At 47.0% G+C, this 19,460-nt stretch overlaps 1 protein-coding gene across 2 annotated transcripts in view; it reads left to right on the top strand.

Moving 5' to 3' along the window:
- Nucleotides 1-19,460, top strand: part of Ube4b (ubiquitination factor E4B) — a 102,285-nt gene that overhangs the window by 27,770 nt on the left and 55,055 nt on the right. For both annotated transcript variants that reach the window (XM_085838588.1, XM_021161159.2), the window contains exons 2-6: nt 310-496; nt 12,951-13,086; nt 14,944-15,031; nt 16,322-16,466; nt 19,055-19,283. In XM_085838588.1, coding sequence (XP_085694714.1) covers nt 310-496; nt 12,951-13,086; nt 14,944-15,031; nt 16,322-16,466; nt 19,055-19,283 — 785 coding nt within the window. The remainder of the gene's footprint in view (nt 1-309; nt 497-12,950; nt 13,087-14,943; nt 15,032-16,321; nt 16,467-19,054; nt 19,284-19,460) is intronic.

Consider the following 19,460-nt stretch of genomic DNA (forward strand, 5'->3'; position numbering starts at 1 on the left):
TTATTTCATTTATATGAGTACACTGTAGCTGTCTTCAGACACACAAGAAGCGGGCATGGGATCCCTTTACAGATGGTTGTGAGCCACCATGTGGTTGTTGGGAATTGAACTCAGGATCCCTGGAAGAGCAGTCAGTGTTCCTAACTGCTGAGCCGTCTCTCCAGCCCCTGCACACACTCCTTTTAGGTGGCTTTGGCTCCTAAGCTTGGAGGTGGTTTTGATGGTTTTAGTACACTGACATCATTGTTCTTACAGGTGGTTGTGTTTCTGCTGGCAGTGACAGAATGTCCTTTCTCTCCTCTTCTGTAGATTCGACGGAGGCGCCTGGCACGACTTGCTGGTGGACAGACCTCCCAGCCGACCACCCCGCTTACATCTCCCCAGAGGGAGAACCCTCCGGGACCTCCAATAGCTGCATCAGCCCCAGGCCCCTCCCAGAGTCTTGGTCTCAATGTCCACAACATGACCCCAGCTACCTCCCCCATAGGTGCAGCAGGTGAGCCTCAGCCTCCAACCTGGAAGCTGTACTTTGGTCTCAGCATCTCGATGTTGCCTCACTGATTAAAGCAATCAGTGGCCTGAAGGTCACTGCGGTGTGTCTTGCTTCTGTCTGTTCATTTGATAGTGACTAGTGAAGACTTCTGCAAACCCGTCTCCTTCCCCTTCTCCAGCTCCAGGCTCAGGTCTGGCGAAGACTGAGTTGCTCCTGCTGAGTTTGTGAATTTGCCTGATGCTTCTCCCTCCAATCCCCATTCTCCCTCTCTATAGGCATGGGCTCCCCTAAAGACTGCTCTGCCTTCCCATAATGCTGTCTGGGGGTTAGGGAGAGAACATGGTGGGTAAAGGGCTTCCTGCACGAGAGTGAGACCCAGGTTCAGGAGTTCATGCCTGTAACCCTAACACTCAGGAGGTAGAGACAGGGAGGGACCTTCTAGGACACTGGCGAGCCAGTCTAACAAATAGGTGAGTTCTAGTTCAGTGGGAGGTCCTGTCTCAAGAACATGAGAGGAAGAGACACACCACCACCTTCTGAGTGTATAGTGCACACATGCGTGCGCCACACACACACACGCACGCACGCACTCACATGCACACATGCACACACGCACACACACACATGCACACACACACACACACACAATCAAAAAGTAATCTGTAAATGGAAGAGTGAAGTAATGGTCGAATGGCAAGGCCCTGGTTTCTTGTCTTCGGGATAAATTGGCACAAAAGTTTTTAGAATTGAGTGGATATCAAGGGTACTGTGGATGGCAGAGCACTCGCCAGCATGCGTGAAGACCTGGGTGCAGTCCCTAGCACCACAGGAATCAGCTCTGCCTGTGTGGTTTTTGTAGCTGTCTCCTCGAGAGCTGCTTAACCCTGGTAAAAAGGGTTTTTTTGTTGTTTTAAATAAATGAGCTCATTGATGATGTTCAGGGTTGTCTTTCTTAAGAAATGATGATGTCCATTCACATGTGTACCTGGGAATATTTTCCTTCATGACTTTTCTATTAAACATGGTCATTTCATAATCACTACGTAACAGTTAAATTATGAAGAAGGAGCTAGGAGCGCCATGTATGTCATAGAAGAATCATGTATGACTGTGGATTCCAGTACTGGGTGCTCTTTCTCATGTCAGCTAAAAGCATCTGTTGCTTTAAGTCATTAGCCCTCCGCAGGCTTCCCTCTGCGTGGATAAATGTCGGCCCATCATTCTGTTAGTGATAACAGAGATTCAGAACAAAGCATCATTTGGTGGGAGCGACAGCTATGAAAGGCATGATTTGAGTAGCTGTGGCAATTTTCTCATAGAGTTAGCGTTCAGGATTCCAGGGTGAGTTTGTCCTTTCCTTGGGAAATGTGGTCACTGCTATGCCGTTTCCTTGCTATGACGGGGCTGTCCATCCCTGCAGCTCTGGAATATGTTCAGGGCAGCGCCACTCCCATCTGTTTTTCTTACTGGCTGTGTCACAGTCTAGCTCCATCCATTCCTCACCCGCCTGCCGCTTGTCTCCCACCCTCGTCCAGGCTGGAGGGGAGCTCACACAGCCATGTGGTCTGTCCATCTCCCTCAAGCCCATGATCACAAACTCAGGAAGAGCCCAGCACACCCAGGCGACTTCACGGCTTCCCTGTCCACTCTCCTTCTCTGCCATCTAGTGTGCTTCTCCTCGCTCTCATGCACACACTCAGTGTGGAGCAGACACACATGCGGAAGGGAACCTGTATAGCCTCTGTCATCGCTTCTCTCGGGCTCCTGTGTGCACGCCCAGTTCTTGTTAGGCCTCAGTCAGTGCCTGCACTTGCTCTCACCGTGCGAAGCCTCACTTCCCACAGCTCCCTTTTCCTTCTACCTCAGGTGAACCCTTGTTAACCATTCTAGACCTTGCAGTGCACTCTGTACAGTGCTGGCGACTGTGAAAAGGAGCCCCTTCTTCCCATTTCCCCTGCTGTCCCCACCCCCTCTCCCCTGCTGCCCCCACCCCCTCTCCCCTGCTGCCCCCACCCCCTCTCCCCTGCTGCCCCCACCCCCTCTCTCCCCTGCTGCTCCCACCCCCTCTCCCCTGCTGCCCTCACCCCTCTCTCCCCTGCTGCCCCCACCCCTCTCTCCCCTGCTGCTCCCACCCCCTCTCCCCTGCTGCCCTCACCCCTCTCTCCCCTGCTGCCCCCACCCCTCTCTCCCCTGCTGCTCCCATCCCTCTCTCTCCTGCTGCTCCCACCCCCTCTCCCCTGCCGCCCCCACCCCCTCTCCCCTGCTGCCCTCACCCCTCTCTCCCCTGCTGCCCCCACCCCTCTCTCCCCTGCAGCTCCCATCCCTCTCTCTCCTGCAAGCCTTCTGGACTAAATTCCTCTTCTCCCATCTTTGGCCCTGTACCCTGTGCTGAGCTGAGCAAGCTTGAGGGGGACCTCTGCTCTGAGTCTCTGTCTCCTCCCTTGGTGGCTTCACCCTCTCACCTCTGAAACACCGTTTAGCTTCCCAGAACAGTCTTGTCCTGGTTCCCGTCCTCCCTGTTCCTTTTCAGTGACTCTAGGGCAGCATGCCAGCGTTCAGTGTTTAAACTCTTGTCTCTCTCTGTTTATTCTCTTACTGATTTCATCTAGTGTCCTGGCTTTAGTATTCTTTCCAGTTTGATAACTCCTTAGTTTACATTTCCAGCTCAGATCTGCATCCTGAACTTTAGACTCATAATCTTATGACCCATTTGACTTCTACTTTCTTTCTCATCAGCATTTCACCCTTAAAATCTTAAAAATAAATATGTGTGTGTTCTCACGCGCACACGCCATGTGTAGGTATGTGTGCAGATATGTGTTCATATGCCTATTCCTGTGTGTGGAGGCCAGAAATAGGTGTCAGGGTTCCCTTTGACTGTGCTCTACCGTGTTTTATGAGACCGTGCCTTCCTGAGCCCAGCTTGCTGATTTGGCTAAGGCGCCTGGCCACAGTAACCTGAGATCCTGCTGGCTCTGGCTCTGCAGCACTGGGATTACCGCTGTGCCTTGCTAACCTAACCTAGCTTTTGTGTGGGTGCTGGAGGGCTGAACTCAAGTTCCCATGCACGTGGGGCAAGTACTGTGCTCGGTGAGCCATTTTCCCAGCCCTTTAACATCAAGCTTAGGGGGCTGCTGAGATGACTTAGCAAGTAAATGGGCTCTCTGAACAAACGTGAAGAGATGATGTCACACTCTAGAACTCATGTAAGACTGGGAGGAAAGGCCTGATTCCACAGCACGAGCCTCTGACCACCAGAGACATGCTGTGGTGTATGTGGTGTGTAGCTTAAAGGTGTTTCAAGAAATTATGACAATTGTCATTTTAAAAGTGAGTTGGGCTGGAGAGATGGTTCAGTGGTTAAGAGCACCGACTGCTCTTCTGAAGGTCCTGAGTTCAAATCCCAGCAACCACATGGTGGCTCACAACCATCCATAAAAATATCTGATACCCTCTTCTGGTGTGTTTGAAGACAGCTACAGTGTACTTATATAATAATAAATAAATACTTGTTTAAAAAAAAAGTGAAGAGTTGCCGGGTATGATGGCACACACCTTTAACTCCAGCACTTGGAAGGCAGAGACATGCTGTGGTGTATGAGGCCCCCCCATCCCCCCCAAAAAACCCAAACAAACCCTCCTTAGAAAACCAAGATCAGGGCAGCAGGATGGCTTAGCAAGCAAAGACACGCACTGTCAAGCCTGATGACCTAAACTTAGTCCCCCGACTCACAGAGTGGCAGGAAAGAAGCAACCTCTATAAGGTGCCCCTTGACCTGCCCCCCCTACTCACACGGGGTCGGGGGGGGAGTATGCATAGGTGTAGTAGGCTTCCTCTATCCATAAATAAATAAAGATATGAAGATGATTTTTAAAAGGAAGAAATAGAACCCAAATCAAGCTAACAAAATATTTTTAGCATCCCTTTCTCAGAAAAGCTGTCTTTGGCCACTGTCTAATGTATATAACACAGTGCCATGCCTCTTGGCTCTTTCCAGCATTGTGTTCCTTGTACACCTGAGTACTTGTGTGCCCTGTTTTGTCTGCCTTCCCTGATGGAGTGGAAACTCTAGGTCTGGCTCAGGAATTAGTGTTTGTTGTGTTCACTCGTGTGTCCGCCATGCCTGGCATTGGCTCTAAGATGGGGTGAATTAGTGAATGAGTCCCAAAGAGAAAATGACCAGAACAGCACAGGCTTGTGTAGCTTAAAGGTGTTTCAAGAAATTATGACAATTGTCATTTTAAAAGTGAAGAGTTGCCAGGTGTGATGGCACACACCTTTAACGCCAGCACTTGGAAGGCAGTTGCGGCTAGCTCTGTGAATTCAAGGCCAGTCAGGTCCATCTCTGTGAATTCAAGGCCAGTCAGGTCTGTGTAGTGAGTTCCAGGGCAACCCTGTCTCAAATAAGAATAAAATAAAGAAAAAAAGCTATGGGCTGGCAAGATGGCTCAGCTGATAAAAGCGCTTGTCTCTATGCCCGAGTTCAGTCCTGCCCCCCCTACTCACATGGGGTTGGGGGGGGGAGTATGCGTAGGTGTAGTAGGCTTCCTCCATCCATAAATAAATAAAGATATGAAGATGATTTTTAAAAGGAAGAAATAGAACCCAAATCAAGCTAACAAAATATTTTTAGCATCCCTTTCTCAGAAAAGGACTGAGTTCAGTCCTGGGAACTCCCATGGAAAGAGTAAAAATGACATCACCCTCACACACCCTCTTCACCCCTCTCTCCTAAACCCAACAGTGGAGAGAACCACTGTGCTGTCTCAGCTCCTTGACATGGAGTTTATCCCCTTGTCCCGAGACTCACACTGGACAGAGGAGAGCAATGGTTTTTGTCACAAGTGTTAGATTCAAAGTACAAATTGAAGTTCATGAAGATTACTCCTCCCCCTGAAGCCAGCAAGTCTGCCTTGTCGTTTCTCCTGAAGAGAGTTTTATCATCTCTGAACCATTCATTTCCTTCTAAAATTAAAAAAAAAAAAAAAAAAGGACAAAATACTTGGGATGGGCACAGAGACATAGCTGATGCCTATGGACCTCTGTGGAGCCCATGATGTCCCACTTCTCCCTCACCACCATGGTCCTCAAAGTCCGACCTGATACACCATTCCCAGAAGCTGGTAACCATTTTCACTCAGCTCCTCCTCTAAGGCTAACAGTGGGGAGAGAAACCTCCAAGGAAGTGAGTTCATGTGGAAATGACCAGAGGGTTGTATGGGAGCTTGTGTATCGCAGGGGATCCGGTCTTGTGTAGGCACATGAGTACTTAGGGGATCATGGTCGGTCATGTGTGGAGACAGGAAGGAAGGCAGCTGCCCAGGTAAAGGGAGGGAGCTTATGTAAGTTGTTTTGAATTATCACTGGCCACAAAGATCAGTAACAGGGGAGGCCTTGATGCAAGGTTGACTGGGTTGCTAGGTAGCTGTCCTCACAGAGAGGTTGCACTGGCCTTTCAGCAAGGACAGGGACTTCCGAGACTGCTACTGGGTTTTGTTATGCTGTGAATGTGGTAGGATCGTTCCTCATGACCTCGTGGCCTCGTGTGGATTTGGGTTTCTCACGGGAGACTGACAGTTACTAATACTGCTTTTCTTTCTCTTAAAACGTGGTGCACATTTGCTGTGCTCTTACCACAGCTGACTGCTGTGTGTGCACATGTGTGGAGGCCAAGGGTCAGTCCTGAGTGTCATTCCTCAGGGGCCAGGTTAGGACTGAGTGTTTTCAACTCTGCCTTGGGCTAGAGATGTAGTTAAGTGAAGAGCACTTGCCTAGCCTTTGCAAACCCTGGCTTGATTCCCCTACCCCCCCAAACACACACACTCTCTCTCTCTCTCTCTCTCTCTCTCTCTCTCACACACACACACACACACACACACACACACACATACACACATACACATACACACACACACACACACACACAGATACACACTGACACATAATATGCCCAGCTATCATGTTTTTGTTTTGTTTTTAAAGACAGGTTCTCAGTGTGTTTTCCCTGGCTGCTCTGAAACTCTATGTAGACAGGGATGGCGTCAAATTCATATAACCTGCCTCTGTCTTTCCATTGCTGAGCTAAAAGGCCACAAAGCTACCTTAAAACAACAACAACAACAGCAACACCCCAGCATTACTGCTTGGCAAACAGGATGATCCCTGTCTGTTGGTTACAGGTGTTACTCTCACTTCCCTGAACCTGCTTGTCATGTTTCATCTCACATTTTAATGTCTCTAGGTTGTTACAGTGATGTGCTAAGTGCTGTAAAGTCGTGCAGCCCCACTTAGTGTGTATTTAAACCATGCCAGCTCTTAGCTCAGTGCTTACAGTTTATTGAGGGTCGGGTGTTGGGATAAAGTACTCAGGGAGAGCAGGAGGGAATTCGTCTGCTCTAGCGACAACCATGAGCCTCAGTGATAGATGGTGGGGTCAGCAGGGTCCAGAATGGTGTGGGCAAGCAAGGCTGTGCATAGGAAAGGCAGAGGCAGAGACCTTTAGTGCAGAAGTAGCCTTGGTGATTGATGAAAGAGCAGGAAAGTCCATCCCGTGTCCTCTAATTTTGAGTCTTCAATGAAGGCTTTAACACGTTAGTTGTGCATTTTGGGGACTTCAGCTAAGGGAAAGGGCACTCTTATCAGCACACTGCCTTTGCCTAAGAATGGTACCAGGGGCTTCGGCAGAGTTGTAATCTTTTGTTCTATTACCAGTTGCTTATACTAAAATCCCTTTTCCTCTTACACTTGGCACGGGCTTGGGAGAGGGAAAGTTTTGTGTGTGGTTTAGGAACTGGCTTTGCAGCTGGGCATGCAATTAGTGGAAGAGCTTGTTAGTATTCAGGAGACCTTGGGCTCCATCCAATAAAATAGAAATAGCCAAAACAAATAAGCAAAGAAAAACATACAGCTGGGCCTTATGCCTGTAAGCCTAGGGCTTGAGAGGCAGAGGCAGGAGGATTTCCATAAGTTTGTGGCCAATGTAGGCTTCGTAGTGAGGTCTGTCTGAGAAAATGAAATCACAAACAAAAGTCAGATATTGGCTAGAGGCAGAGACCCAGGCAGAAGCTGCGGTGGAGCTGCTGCAAGGGAGCCCCAAACACCCTGAAGGTTTCTCTTGGTTGGAACCTTCCTTTTTGCTTGCACATTTGTTCCTAGGTCACATTCGTCCCCTTGTGAATTTGGAGCAGGTGTCAGTGTCTTGCTAGTGATGGTGTGTCTGCACCAGTGGTCCCATTGTCCTGCCATTTCCTCTGCTCAAAGCCTTCCCAGCCTGACCTGAGGCCAGCTCTGCACAGCACTGCTGTCGTCCCTGTACCTGCCTCACAGGTACATTCTGTGAAGGCAGAGGAGCGATGCCGAACACGGGAGGAGTTCCTGGAAAACGTGTTTCCTTTATGTGTGCACACACACGCGTGCATGAGTCCACAGATAGCACATTCACGAACACCAGATGACAGTTTTCACTTTAACAGAACTAGAGGGGCTAGAGAACCTTCTTCCTTAGTGCCATTACTGAACAGATAAACAGAGACACTAAACTTAAATGACAAATCACAGCATTCATAGAATTGCCTGCTTGATGCCACATCATAAATTTAGAAAATATCTCTCAGCCTGTGTGTGTGTACATACATGCGCGTGTGTACTCGTGTGTGCATTAGAGCTCGAATGTGTGTGTAGTGTGTATGTGCACTTGTGTGTCCATGTTGTGTATGCAGTGTGTGTGTGTGTGTGTGTGTGTGTGTGGTACATGTGTCTGGTGGTAAGAGGGCTGCCTCAGAAGTCATGCCTTAGCAACCATCTTCCTTTTTGTTTGGAGATGTACTCCCACTGACCTAGAAATTTGTGGAGAAGAAACCAGCTTGCAGATGTCCACCTGCCTGAGAGTCCGTCTTTCCATCCATTAGAACACGCATGAGCATCATGCCCAACTCTTTCTTCTTTAAGTACAGATGCTAGGAGTTTGAACTCAGCAAGTGCTTGCCTCTGAGCCATCCTCTCAGCCCCTTCCTTTCTTTTAGATTTTTAAGGGTCTTGTTAAGTGTCTCAAACTCAACACTCTTGCCTGTGCCTCCTGAGTGCTAGGATTACAGCAGACAGTACCATCCATGGCTTCAGAGATTTTGATTTTATCTATAGAAGGAGGCTAATGGATGACTGGACGAGATCTTTATGATCCGCCCACCTCTCCTATTTTCATTTATAAAAATATTCTATTGTGTATGGGTGTTTTATTTGCATGCATGTCTGTGCACCACGTGGCTGGTTGGTACCTCTGGAGGCCAGAAGAGGGCATTGAATCCCCTGGGACTGGAGTTGAAGAAGGTTATGAGCTGCCTTGGGACTTCTGAGAATTGATCCCTGGACCTCTGGAAGAGCTCTCAACTACTGAGCCATCTCTCCAGTCCCTTTCCTGCTTCTAATTTTTTTTTTCTTTTAATTTTTAAAGATTCATTTCAATAAGACTTAAAACTCATTCATTTCATGGGCTGGAGAGATGGCTCAGTGGTTAAGAGCACTGCCTGCTCTTCCAGAGGTCTTGAGTTCAATTCCCAGTAACCACATGGGGGTTCACAACCATCTGTAATGGGATCTGATACCTTCTTCTGGTGTGTCTGAAGAGAGCAACAGTGTACTCACACAAAATGAATAAATCTTTTTAAAAAAGAGAGAGATTTATTTCATTATGTATACAGTGTTCTGCTTGTGTGTATGCCTAAGTGCCAGAAGAGGGCAACTAGATCTCATTGTAGGTGATTATGAGCTACCATGTGGTTGCTGGGAATTGAACTCAGGACCTCTGGAAGAGCAGTCAGTGCTCTTAACCGCTGAGCCATCTCTCCAGCCCTAAATTACTTTTTTTAATTTGATTTTTGTGATAGGGCTTTTCAGTGTATAACTTGCTGGCTGTCCTAGAACTCATTCTGTAGACCAGGCTGTTTTCAAAATTAGAGATCTCCCTGCCTATACCTCCCTAGAATTAAAGGCATGCATCACCACACCCAACAAGGCTTTAACTTTTTAAATATCTCGCTTTAGGAAGATGGGGGATGGAACAAAACATTAATCTTTGAGGCTTACTTCATCGACTGTGATTTCTCTAGCAGTAAGTGGGAAAGAGTGATAACAGTGTGATTTCAGAAGAGAGGGATGCCATGGGCTGTTGCATTTGGTGGGTTTTGTCTTGATAACTTACAGTCTAAGTAAAGCTAGGGGCCACTGAGCTTGGTAGATTTACAAAGCAGGTAGATCATTGTGATGTGTAGAGATGGGAAGCAGTGGGCGCATGTGACTGTGGGGGAACCGGGATGTGAAGATGTTTGAAGCACAGGACCAAGTGGATTCAAATGCTGTCTTTCTTACAGTGTGCCCTGGCGCTTCATCCCTACTGTGGTATGTATTGTATATTATATAGTCTTAGTCAGGGTTTGTATTTCTGCACAAAACATCATGACCAAGAAGCAAGTTAGGGAGGAAAGGGTTTATTCAAAATTAGACGTCCACATTGCTGTTCATCACCAAAGGAAGTCAGGACTAGAACTCAAGCAGATCAGGAAGCAGGAGCTGATGCAGGGCCATGGAGGGATGTTTCTTACTGGCTTGCTTCCCCTGGCTTGCTCAGCTTGCTTTTTTATAGAGTCCAAAACTACTAGCCCAGGGATGGCACCATCCACTAATTGAGAAAATGCCTTACAGCTGGATCTCATGGAGGCATTTCCTGAAGGGAGGCTCCTTTCTCTGTGATAACTCCAGCTTGTGTCAAGTTGACACACAAAACCAGTACAAGTGCTCTGTCGTCTTAACTAAAGTTCCTATGTTTAGTGTGCACGCGGGCACCACAGTCAAGGCCAGAATGAACACCAAATGTCTTCTTAGTCTCTGTCCACCTCATTTTTTAGAGACAGTGTCTCTTGCCTAACTTAGAGCTGGCCATTTTAGCTAGACTGGCCTCAGGCATCTATCTCCCTGCCTTCTGCCTTCCCAGGCTAGCATTGAAGGTGGCTTTCACATGGGGTCAGGTCTTTCTGTTTACCAACAGAGACAACAGCTCAGCCCATAAGGTTAAAAAAAAAAGTAAAGTATGTAGTTAAGTTCCTTGTTAACCAGTCTCTGTATGAAGTAGCCTTTTCTGTGATTGATAAATTAATCCTGCCTTATTTTTTACTTATTTTTTTGTCCATATCTCTTGAGTTGTTTTGTTTTGGCTTTTTTTTTTTTAAAAGGATTTATTTTATGTATATGACTACACTGTAGCTGTCTTCAGATACACACCAGAAGAGGGCATTAGATCCCATTTCAGAGGGTTGTGAGCCACCGTGTGGTTGCTGGGAATTGAACTCAGGACCTCTGGAAGAGCAGTCAGTGCTCTTAACCACTGAGCCATCTCTCTAGCCCTTGAGTGGATGAGTTTTAAGTCTTATTTCAGAACTCTGATGGCGTGAGATGCCCTATATGTTTTATTTGAGTCTTGTTAGGAATAGTGAGTGACTAGCTTGCTGTTTCCTTTTGTGAGTCCTTTACTAGTTTTAACAAATTGGTATGAGTTTGAAGATGGTGGAGGAGTAAGTATGCTTTTGTGATATCCTAGTGTGGAGACAGGCAGGCTTTCTTTCTCATGATGCCAGGACGGTTAAATTTACCACAGTTACTAGTTATCTCAGTTGGTAGTGGTAATTCGTTTATTTTTAAGCATCTCAGTTCACTTTCCTTCTTATGAACAAAGATAAATAAATACTGTAAATGCTTGCCTAGCAACCTTTTTGTATCCTTTGATTTTTTTTTGTTTTTTTTTTTGTTTATTTGTTTTGAAACAGAGTTTCTCTTCGTAGACCAGGCTAGCCTCAAACTTAAGAGAGCGGGGTGCCTATGCCTCACACCTGGCTAAGGTGATTTTTAAAGTTCTGTAACAAACATAACTTTAAAGGCATTGAGCAAAGTTCTCTGAGAAATAATCTGTTCCTCCTCCTGATGCTGGTTTTTGTGCTACCATAAGTTCTGTAGGGACAATGGCGGGGTCAGCTTTTTCTTCCTTCAAACACATTCCATCAACAGAACCATGATCTGTACACAAGGAGATGGGGCAGTGAGGCCATATCTGAGTTCAGTTTTGTAGCAAAGTGGAAAGACTGTCCACAAACACCTACATCCACACCATCTGGATTCTGCCATCAACACTTATTACTGGGTTGTTGGTTGTTTTTTTTTTTTTTTTTGCTTGTTTTGTTTTTTTGTTTTTCCTGTCTGTCAGTCCATTAGTGTATCTCGTTTTCAGTCCATTTCAAGAGTTTTTCTGTCCTGTTGGGTCGGTGGAATGGCTAACTTAATGGGTAAAGACATCAGCCACCAACCCTCATGACAGCTTAGAAAACAAGAACTTTCTTTTTTTTTTTTTTTAAAGATTTATTTATTTATTTATTTTATTTTATTTTATTTTTTTGGTTTTTCGAGACAGGGTTTCTCTGTGTAGCCTTGGCTGTCCTGGAACTCACTCTGTAGACCAGGCTGGCCTCGAACTCAGAAATCCGCCTGCCTCTGCGTCCCGAGTGCTGGGATTAAAGGCGTGCGCCACCACGCCCGGCGATTTATTTATTTTTATATTTAAGTACACTGTAGCTGTCTTCGGATGCACCAGAAGAGGGCGTCAGATCTCATTACGGGTGGTTGCTGGGATTTGAACTCAGGACCTTCGGAAGAGCAGTTAGTGCTCTTCCCCATTGAGCCATCTCACCAGCCCAACAAGAACTTTCTATACTGTCACAAAACCTAATTTGTTCATGGGCACTGTAGTAACAATTCTGGGATTGTGGTTTCTTTAAAAAACACAGAAATATAAGAGTGTGCTTTCATTTGAATCACAGGTGTGGATTGCTTCAGGCTGCCTACAGCAGCTATGATTTGCCCCGTGCTCTAGCAGAGGCGTGGTTTTGCCAGCTGTGGCTAGTTTCTGTGATTGTATGATGTTTGGAATTCTGGGAACTTGTTGGGGTATATAAATGTGAGGGCTCCTGAGCGGTAGCTTTGGGGGTTGGTCTTTGGGGGTGGGGAAAAGAGGTTCAGTGCGGTTTATTACTAGATAAAACAAAAGAAATTGGATTCAGGGATCTCTCTCTCTCTCCCCCTCGCTCCCCCTTTCTCTCCTATCTTGTGATGGGGGTGAAACCCCAGGGAGATAAAGGGTGGGGGGAAAGCCCCATAAAGTAGCAAAGACCTGGCTTCAGGCTCCATTTGGACCTGCTGAAGGAGAGGCGGTGAGTTTTCTCAGGCATCACGTGCAGCTCGAGTGCTGACCTTAGGTGATGCACAGTGATAAATCGTGACCTCTTTGTAACAGTCCTGGTTCTTCTGACAGGATCCTCATGGGCAAGCATTCTAAGGGCGCCTGTGCTAACCTCTGCCTTCACTCTTGGGCCTGCATTGTGTCACGTGGCCTTTCTCTCTTTTGCCTTGCCTGTGCAGGAGTTGCCCATCGGAGCCAGAGCAGCGAAGGCGTCAGTTCTCTTAGCAGCTCACCTTCCAACAGCCTTGAGACACAGTCTCAGTCCCTCTCCCGTTCCCAGAGCATGGATATTGATGGTGTCTCCTGTGAGAAAAGGTAACTTGGTGCTCCCTGTCTATAGGAAGGGAAGTCTTCACTCTCTAGTCTCTAGCCAGCTGTCTGAAGTGATAACCCAGAGAGCCATGTTCCTATCACACTAAATACAAACTTCATTCTTAAGTTGAGGTGTTTCTGTTCTAAATGAAATATTGTTTTGATATTTGTTAGCGCCAAGCGTCTTAGGAGCTAGAGAGGTGGCTGTCTTTCCATAGAACTTGAGCTCTAATTCCAAATGTCTTTTATGAGATGTAAGGTATGAGTGAATAAAAAAAAATATGGCCTCATAGTGAACACGAGATACATCTGAATAAATCTCCATGTATAAATGGCAGATAATGCCAGTGTGTGGAACAGTAGTGAGATCTGACAGAAGCCACAGACCTCAGATTGTGTTGAGATACTGAATAGCCATCCATAGTAGAGAATTGTAATTACAGCAAGTACCCGCAAGATTCTTTTTTTGTTTGTTTGTTTTTATTTTTTTCCAAGACAGGGTTTCTCTGTGTAGCCCTGGCTGTCCTAGAACTCACTCTGTAGACCAGGCTGGCCTCAAGCTCAGAAATCCGCCTGCCTTTGCCTCCCAAGTGCTGGGCTTAAAGGCGTGCACCACCACTGCCTGGCCTAATTCTTTATTATTGAAAATAACAACAACAACAGTGTCTCATCCTGGAGCCCTACCTTGTAGTGCCAGAAATAGCTCCCTCCTTATGTTAGGCCTTAGTGCTTCCTCAGTGTCACCACTCTTGGCCTTAGGGGCCACTGTTGAGTAAAGTTAGAGATACTTGAAGTCAAGTAGTTTGGTAACCAAGCTACCATATGACCAATGAGCAGATAGCATGTACCGTGCAGATAAGCCAGGCAAAGCGAGGACTCCCACCTGGCCGAGTGGAGCAGGGTCCAGGACTTCACCCTGCCGCTCAGTAGCATGCACTTCACAACTCTGAGTTGTTGATTAACTTTCGGTTTCATAGTATTGAGTGAGTGAACTGAGTGAAGGGAGCCCATGGACTGCTGTGGATCCTCTGACCCACAGACTACTATTATCTTCTAACCCAATTCCAGTGGTTAGAAGGATTCTAGGATGATGTTGAGTTTATCAGTAGCTATGCCTGTTGCAAATATGTACACACTTAGTAATCTGCCATCAGCATATCACACAAGCGAAGGCTGACAGAGCGCTCGGCAGCAAATTGCCATACCTAAAACCATCCTAGAGGGATTCAGACATGTCTCTCTTAGCCAGAAATACATCAGGGAGAGGAAGAAGGTGACTAAGCATACAGATTAAGCAATGCAGCCAGCAACCTTGATCTAATGAAAAGTATAGAACTTTACATACTCTACAGGCCGAAAGCCACCAGAGTCAGAAGTGTAAGGGCCGTGGGTTCTGACTTGTATGTCAAGCCAGAAAGAAGCAAGTCAGCTGGAGACAAGGTGACTGCTGTGGACAGAAGTGACTGCCGCAAATCCCACACATCTTTAAAAACGAGACATGGCGGAATAGTGTTCTCATCAAGTGTCATCATGGGGGTCGTCTGAATGCATGTGCCGGACAGTCAGTGCTGTAAAGACGCTTGTGTTCTGCACTGTGTAAAAATAGCTTGTCCTGAAAATCCATTCTGCTGATTTCTTCGTTTTTGAAAGTGAGCCCAAGGAAATGATACCTTGGGAAAAACGACTGCAGCACGTAAGACGAACAGGACGCTTATGTGCTGCCAGCTTGGGAGGAGCTGTTAGACTTACAGGAAGAAGGGGGTGGGGGGAGCCAGTGTTACTGTGCTTTCCTGACCAGTGAGCCTTGATGCTGGGAGTTTTAGAAAAGATGAAAGACATGTTTGTCTTCTGTACTTAAAGCATGTCCCAGGTGGATGTGGATTCGGGAATTGAGAATATGGAGGTGGACGAGAACGACCGAAGAGAAAAACGGAGCCTGAGTGACAAGGTCAGTGATGGTGAAGGGCGCTCCGTTTCTCAGTGCTCGCTCGGCTAGGCTGCCCTAGCCAGAGCGTCTGTCTGTCTGTCTGTGGCTAGGCTTGTCCTTGTGAAGAATGCTTAGTCTCCCCGGAAAGTTGTCCCTCGTCAGTCCGAGCTGGCTTGGAACTGGCGTCCACCTGTGTCAGCTTCAGGTGCTGGAACTGAAATCCCACAGTCCAACTTTAGTCTGCTTAGCAGCAGCAGCAGCAGCACTCGGCCCTTTTGTACAGTGAACTCCCTCCATTCTGCTTGACTTGGCTGCATGTTTTTGAGGTTGGTCGGGTGGGTTGGGCTTTTTTTGAGGTAGAATCCTCCTGTTTAGCCCTGGGTAGCCCCGAACTCCTCCCTGTCTAGACCAGGCTGCTCCCTGATGTGTGTGCCTGTTCAACATGTGAGGATATTAAAGACAGGCTGCCATGACTGGCTGGGTTCGTGCTTTCATGAGTAAAACTTAATTTTGTGGCTTTTCTACTAAGACAGTAAATCATATCTTTGGCATATTCTGAAGTAATTAAAACAAGGATATATAAAGTCTATCAGCAAGTAAAAACTCAGGGAGGCCTTTCTGTTTATTTTCATTTGAGCTTTGTTCCCTAACCTCAGGTGGCTTGGGTTTGGGTGGTGCACGCCTTTAATCCCAGCACTTGGGAGGCAGAGGCAGGCGGATTTCTGAGTTTAAGGCCAGTCTGGTCTACAGAGAGAGTTCCAGGACAGCCAGGGCTACACAGAGAAACCCTGTTCAAATAAACAAAAACAAAACAGAAGTTGGACCTTAGCCTCCAGGTTGTCTCTATTCATGGAGTTCTTCATGTTTCTTTTATGTGATAATGTATCCGACATGTAATCAGTGAGACATGTTAATGTTTGTAAAATATCCTTGAGGGAAAGTGGTTATATACCAACAACATGAACCTGGCGCTTGAGAGTTCCGTACAGCACAGCACAGTTAGTAGCGAGGGTGGAAGCACGCCCACGCCTTTGCTTTTCTGGCCAGACTTTTATGAATGAGGACCTCAGCTTCATGGGACACTGATTTTGCAACTTACTTCCCCTGTCCACAAAATCTCACATGTAACTCTGCATGGCTTGAGACTTGGTTTGTGTAGACCAGGCTGATCTTGTGTTCACTGTGTCACCTGCCTGGCTAGATGGTTTTATGCATTTAAAAATATCCTTGTTAATAAATGAATCAGATCAAAACAAAATGTCTTAATGCATGTCTTCTACTACAGATTAACTCTCACATCCTCCCCACTAGGAGCCTTCTTCAGGTCCTGAGGTGTCTGAAGAGCAGGCCTTACAGCTGGTCTGTAAGATCTTCCGTGTCTCCTGGAAGGACCGCGACAGAGATGTCATCTTCCTTTCTTCTCTCTCTGCGCAGTTTAAACAGAACCCAAAAGAAGGTGGGACTCTTTGTCAGAGCAACGTCATACGGGATGTGAGGCCGTGTGGGTCTCTGTCCTCTTGCTGTGGGACTGCAGTTCCGTGTGGGTCTCTGTCCTCTTGCTGTGGGACTGCAGTTCCTGTTACGGGGCTGCTTCTGGTGGGGACACAGATGTGTGGTCACTTTCTTCCCTGATAGTATTGCTAAGTGATTTTTAAATTTGTCTTTATGTATGTGTGTGTGCTGTGTGTATGGTGCATGTATGTATGCTCAGGTACCTCTGGAGGCTAGAAGAGAGCGTTAGATCCCTCCCAGGAGTTGGAGTTACACAGGGTTGTGAGGCACCCAGTGTGGGCGCTGGGGACCAAGGTGGGGTCCTGTGGAAGAGCAGCAAGCTTTTGTAACTGCTGAGCCATCTCTCCAGCCCTGATAGGTGATTTTACAGAAGAAAACTAAATAAGTGAATGGTTTTCCCTGTCTGGGGCAGGAAGTTTTCCTTTATGGTAGAAGACTCTTTGAGAAGGCATCAGCTCCTGTAGGGTAGAAGCGTGCTGAGTGGGCCCCAAGACTCAGCTGCCCGCTTGCATCTGTAGTGCAGCGAGCTTCTTTCTGCATGTCCTTCATCTTCTAGGATCTGAATGCTTCCCAGGTGATTTGCAGACAGTCGAGTGGGATCTTTTTATCACATTACTCAGCAAACTGGAAAATGATTATACTTTGTTGTCCTAGGGCTCTGTTTTAGGAGGTCAGCTGTGCTGAACTATACTTAAAATAATCAAATGCTTTGTAAGACAGCCTTATTGAGCACTGTGGCTTTCTGTTTCTTTAATTGCTTGCAGCAGGGGTAGTCAGTGTGCTGCAGGCTTTGTGCTTTGATTTACACTGGCATATAATGCAGTTTTTGTGACTCTCTGCTCATGGATGTATTTAGGAAGGTGTTTTGTATAAGATGTGTTTTCACTGAAGCAATCGCTGTTAGCGTGGTTACTGTTACGTTTTATTTGGCCTGTCTTCTGCGAGGGAGTGAAATTTCTGTGTTCCTGGAAGGTGGGTCGGTTTCTGATGGGATAGCCTCTTAGTACTTGTAGTTGTGAAGAGCTGAGCAGCCTTAGGTTTTAAAGACTTGCCACTGGATACTCTGGCTGTCAGCTCTTAAGGATCTCACATCTCATAACGCCTTGTACACATCAGTGGTAATCTTTAGTGCTCTGTGCAGGCTGGGTTTGTGTTGACTTGACACAAGCAGGAGTTGTCACAGAGAACAGAGCCTCCCTTGAGGAAATGCCTCCATGAGATCCAGCTGTAAGCCATTTTCTCAATTAATGATCAAGTGGGGAGAGGGCCCAGCCCATTGTGGGTGGTGCCATCCCTGGGCTGGTAGTCCTGGGTTCTATAAGAAAGCAAGCTGAGCAAGCCAGGGGAAGCAAGCCAGTAAGTAACATCCCTCCATGGCCTCTGCATCAGCTCCTGCTTCCTGACCTGCTTGAGTTCCAGTCCTGACTTCCTTGGTGATGAACAGCAGTATGGAAGTGTAAGCTGAATAAACCCTTTCCTCCCCAACTTGCTTCTTGTCATGATGTTTGTGCAGGAATAGGAGCCCTGACTAACACATTCTCTAACCAGATGCAACTGCCACAGAATAGGGCTTTGGTTCAGTGATATCCAGAATGTGTCCAAAGATCAACAGTGATCAACTAGGATCTGCAAAAAATGAGAAAGGAGCTAGAGTGTAGAATCTGCTTCAAAAACCAGAGGGTGGCTCAGTGTGGAGCCTTGGACTCTGTAAAGTGTGTGCTGGCTGAGAACCACTAGCTCAGCGGCATGTGGTATGGTGTATATGATAAGGGCAGTTCTGGTAGCGACTGGCTCCTTCTACAGTTAACATTTATCAACAGTAGCTCCCTGACTGCACTCTAACTTGATTTCAATAAGATTTAATTTTGGGATAGTTTTATATTTATAGAAAATGATTGGAGGCCGTCCCGAGAGCTCATGCATATGCTTCCCTCAGTGTCCTCTCATGTAGCAGTCTGTACAGTAGAGTGTGTGTGCCCAGACTCGGACGGGACTGTGCACTGAGCCAGTGCGACGTCTCCTCAGCCTGGTGGCCTGAGTGCCATCCCCAAGAACCCGTGTGGGTGGATGGAGGTCTCTTGAAAGAACCCGTGTGGGTGGATGGGGGTCTCTTGGAAGAACCCGTGTGGGTGGATGGGGGTCTCTTGGAAGAACCCGTGTGGGTGGATGGGGGTCTCTTGGAAGAACCCGTGTGGGTGGATGGGGGTCTCTTGGAAGAACCCGTGTGGGTGGATGGGGGTCTCTTGGAAGAACCCGTGTGGGTAGATGGGGGTCTCTTGAAAGTTGTCCTCTTCTGCATGGTGCTGTGCACACACACACAGACACAAATAAATACAAAATGATTTTTAGAAAAAAAATTACTGGGAACCACACCAGAGCTTTTTTGGGTTTCAGCTAAAATCCTTTCACTGTTGAGAATCCAATCCAGGATCCCAGCACACAGAATCAGAATCAGCCTGGCTCTTTGGCTTATTAGGACGGTATAAATGAGGACCTATGAATAACCTGCTTTTCACTCTGCCTTCCCAACAGTGTTCTCTGATTTTAAGGATCTGATTGGCCAGATTTTAATGGAAGTACTGATGATGTCAACTCAGACACGAGATGAAAATCCATTTGCCAGTCTGACAGCCACATCCCAGCCCATCGCCACGGCAGCTCGGTCACCAGACCGCAATCTCATGCTGAACACTGGCTCCAGTTCAGGAACAAGCCCTATGTTCTGCAACATGGGCTCCTTCAGCACCAGCTCGTTGTCCAGGTCAGTGCTGTGGTTCTCTGCTGTCTCACTGGTAGTAAAACAGCTGTGGCCGTTGAGTTCGAGTTCACAAGGCTGAACTGTGTCTCAGACATGTGGGAGGAGAGAGGGGAAAGGGGGTGTGGCCATTGGATGTGACTTTACCATTCCTTAGTTGGATTTCTTAGCATTCTGTGGTTA

The sequence above is a fragment of the Mus caroli genome, unplaced genomic scaffold (assembly GCF_978045245.1).
Source record: "Mus caroli unplaced genomic scaffold, Mus_caroli_1 scaffold_6, whole genome shotgun sequence".
NCBI classification, from domain to species: domain Eukaryota; kingdom Metazoa; phylum Chordata; class Mammalia; order Rodentia; family Muridae; genus Mus; species Mus caroli.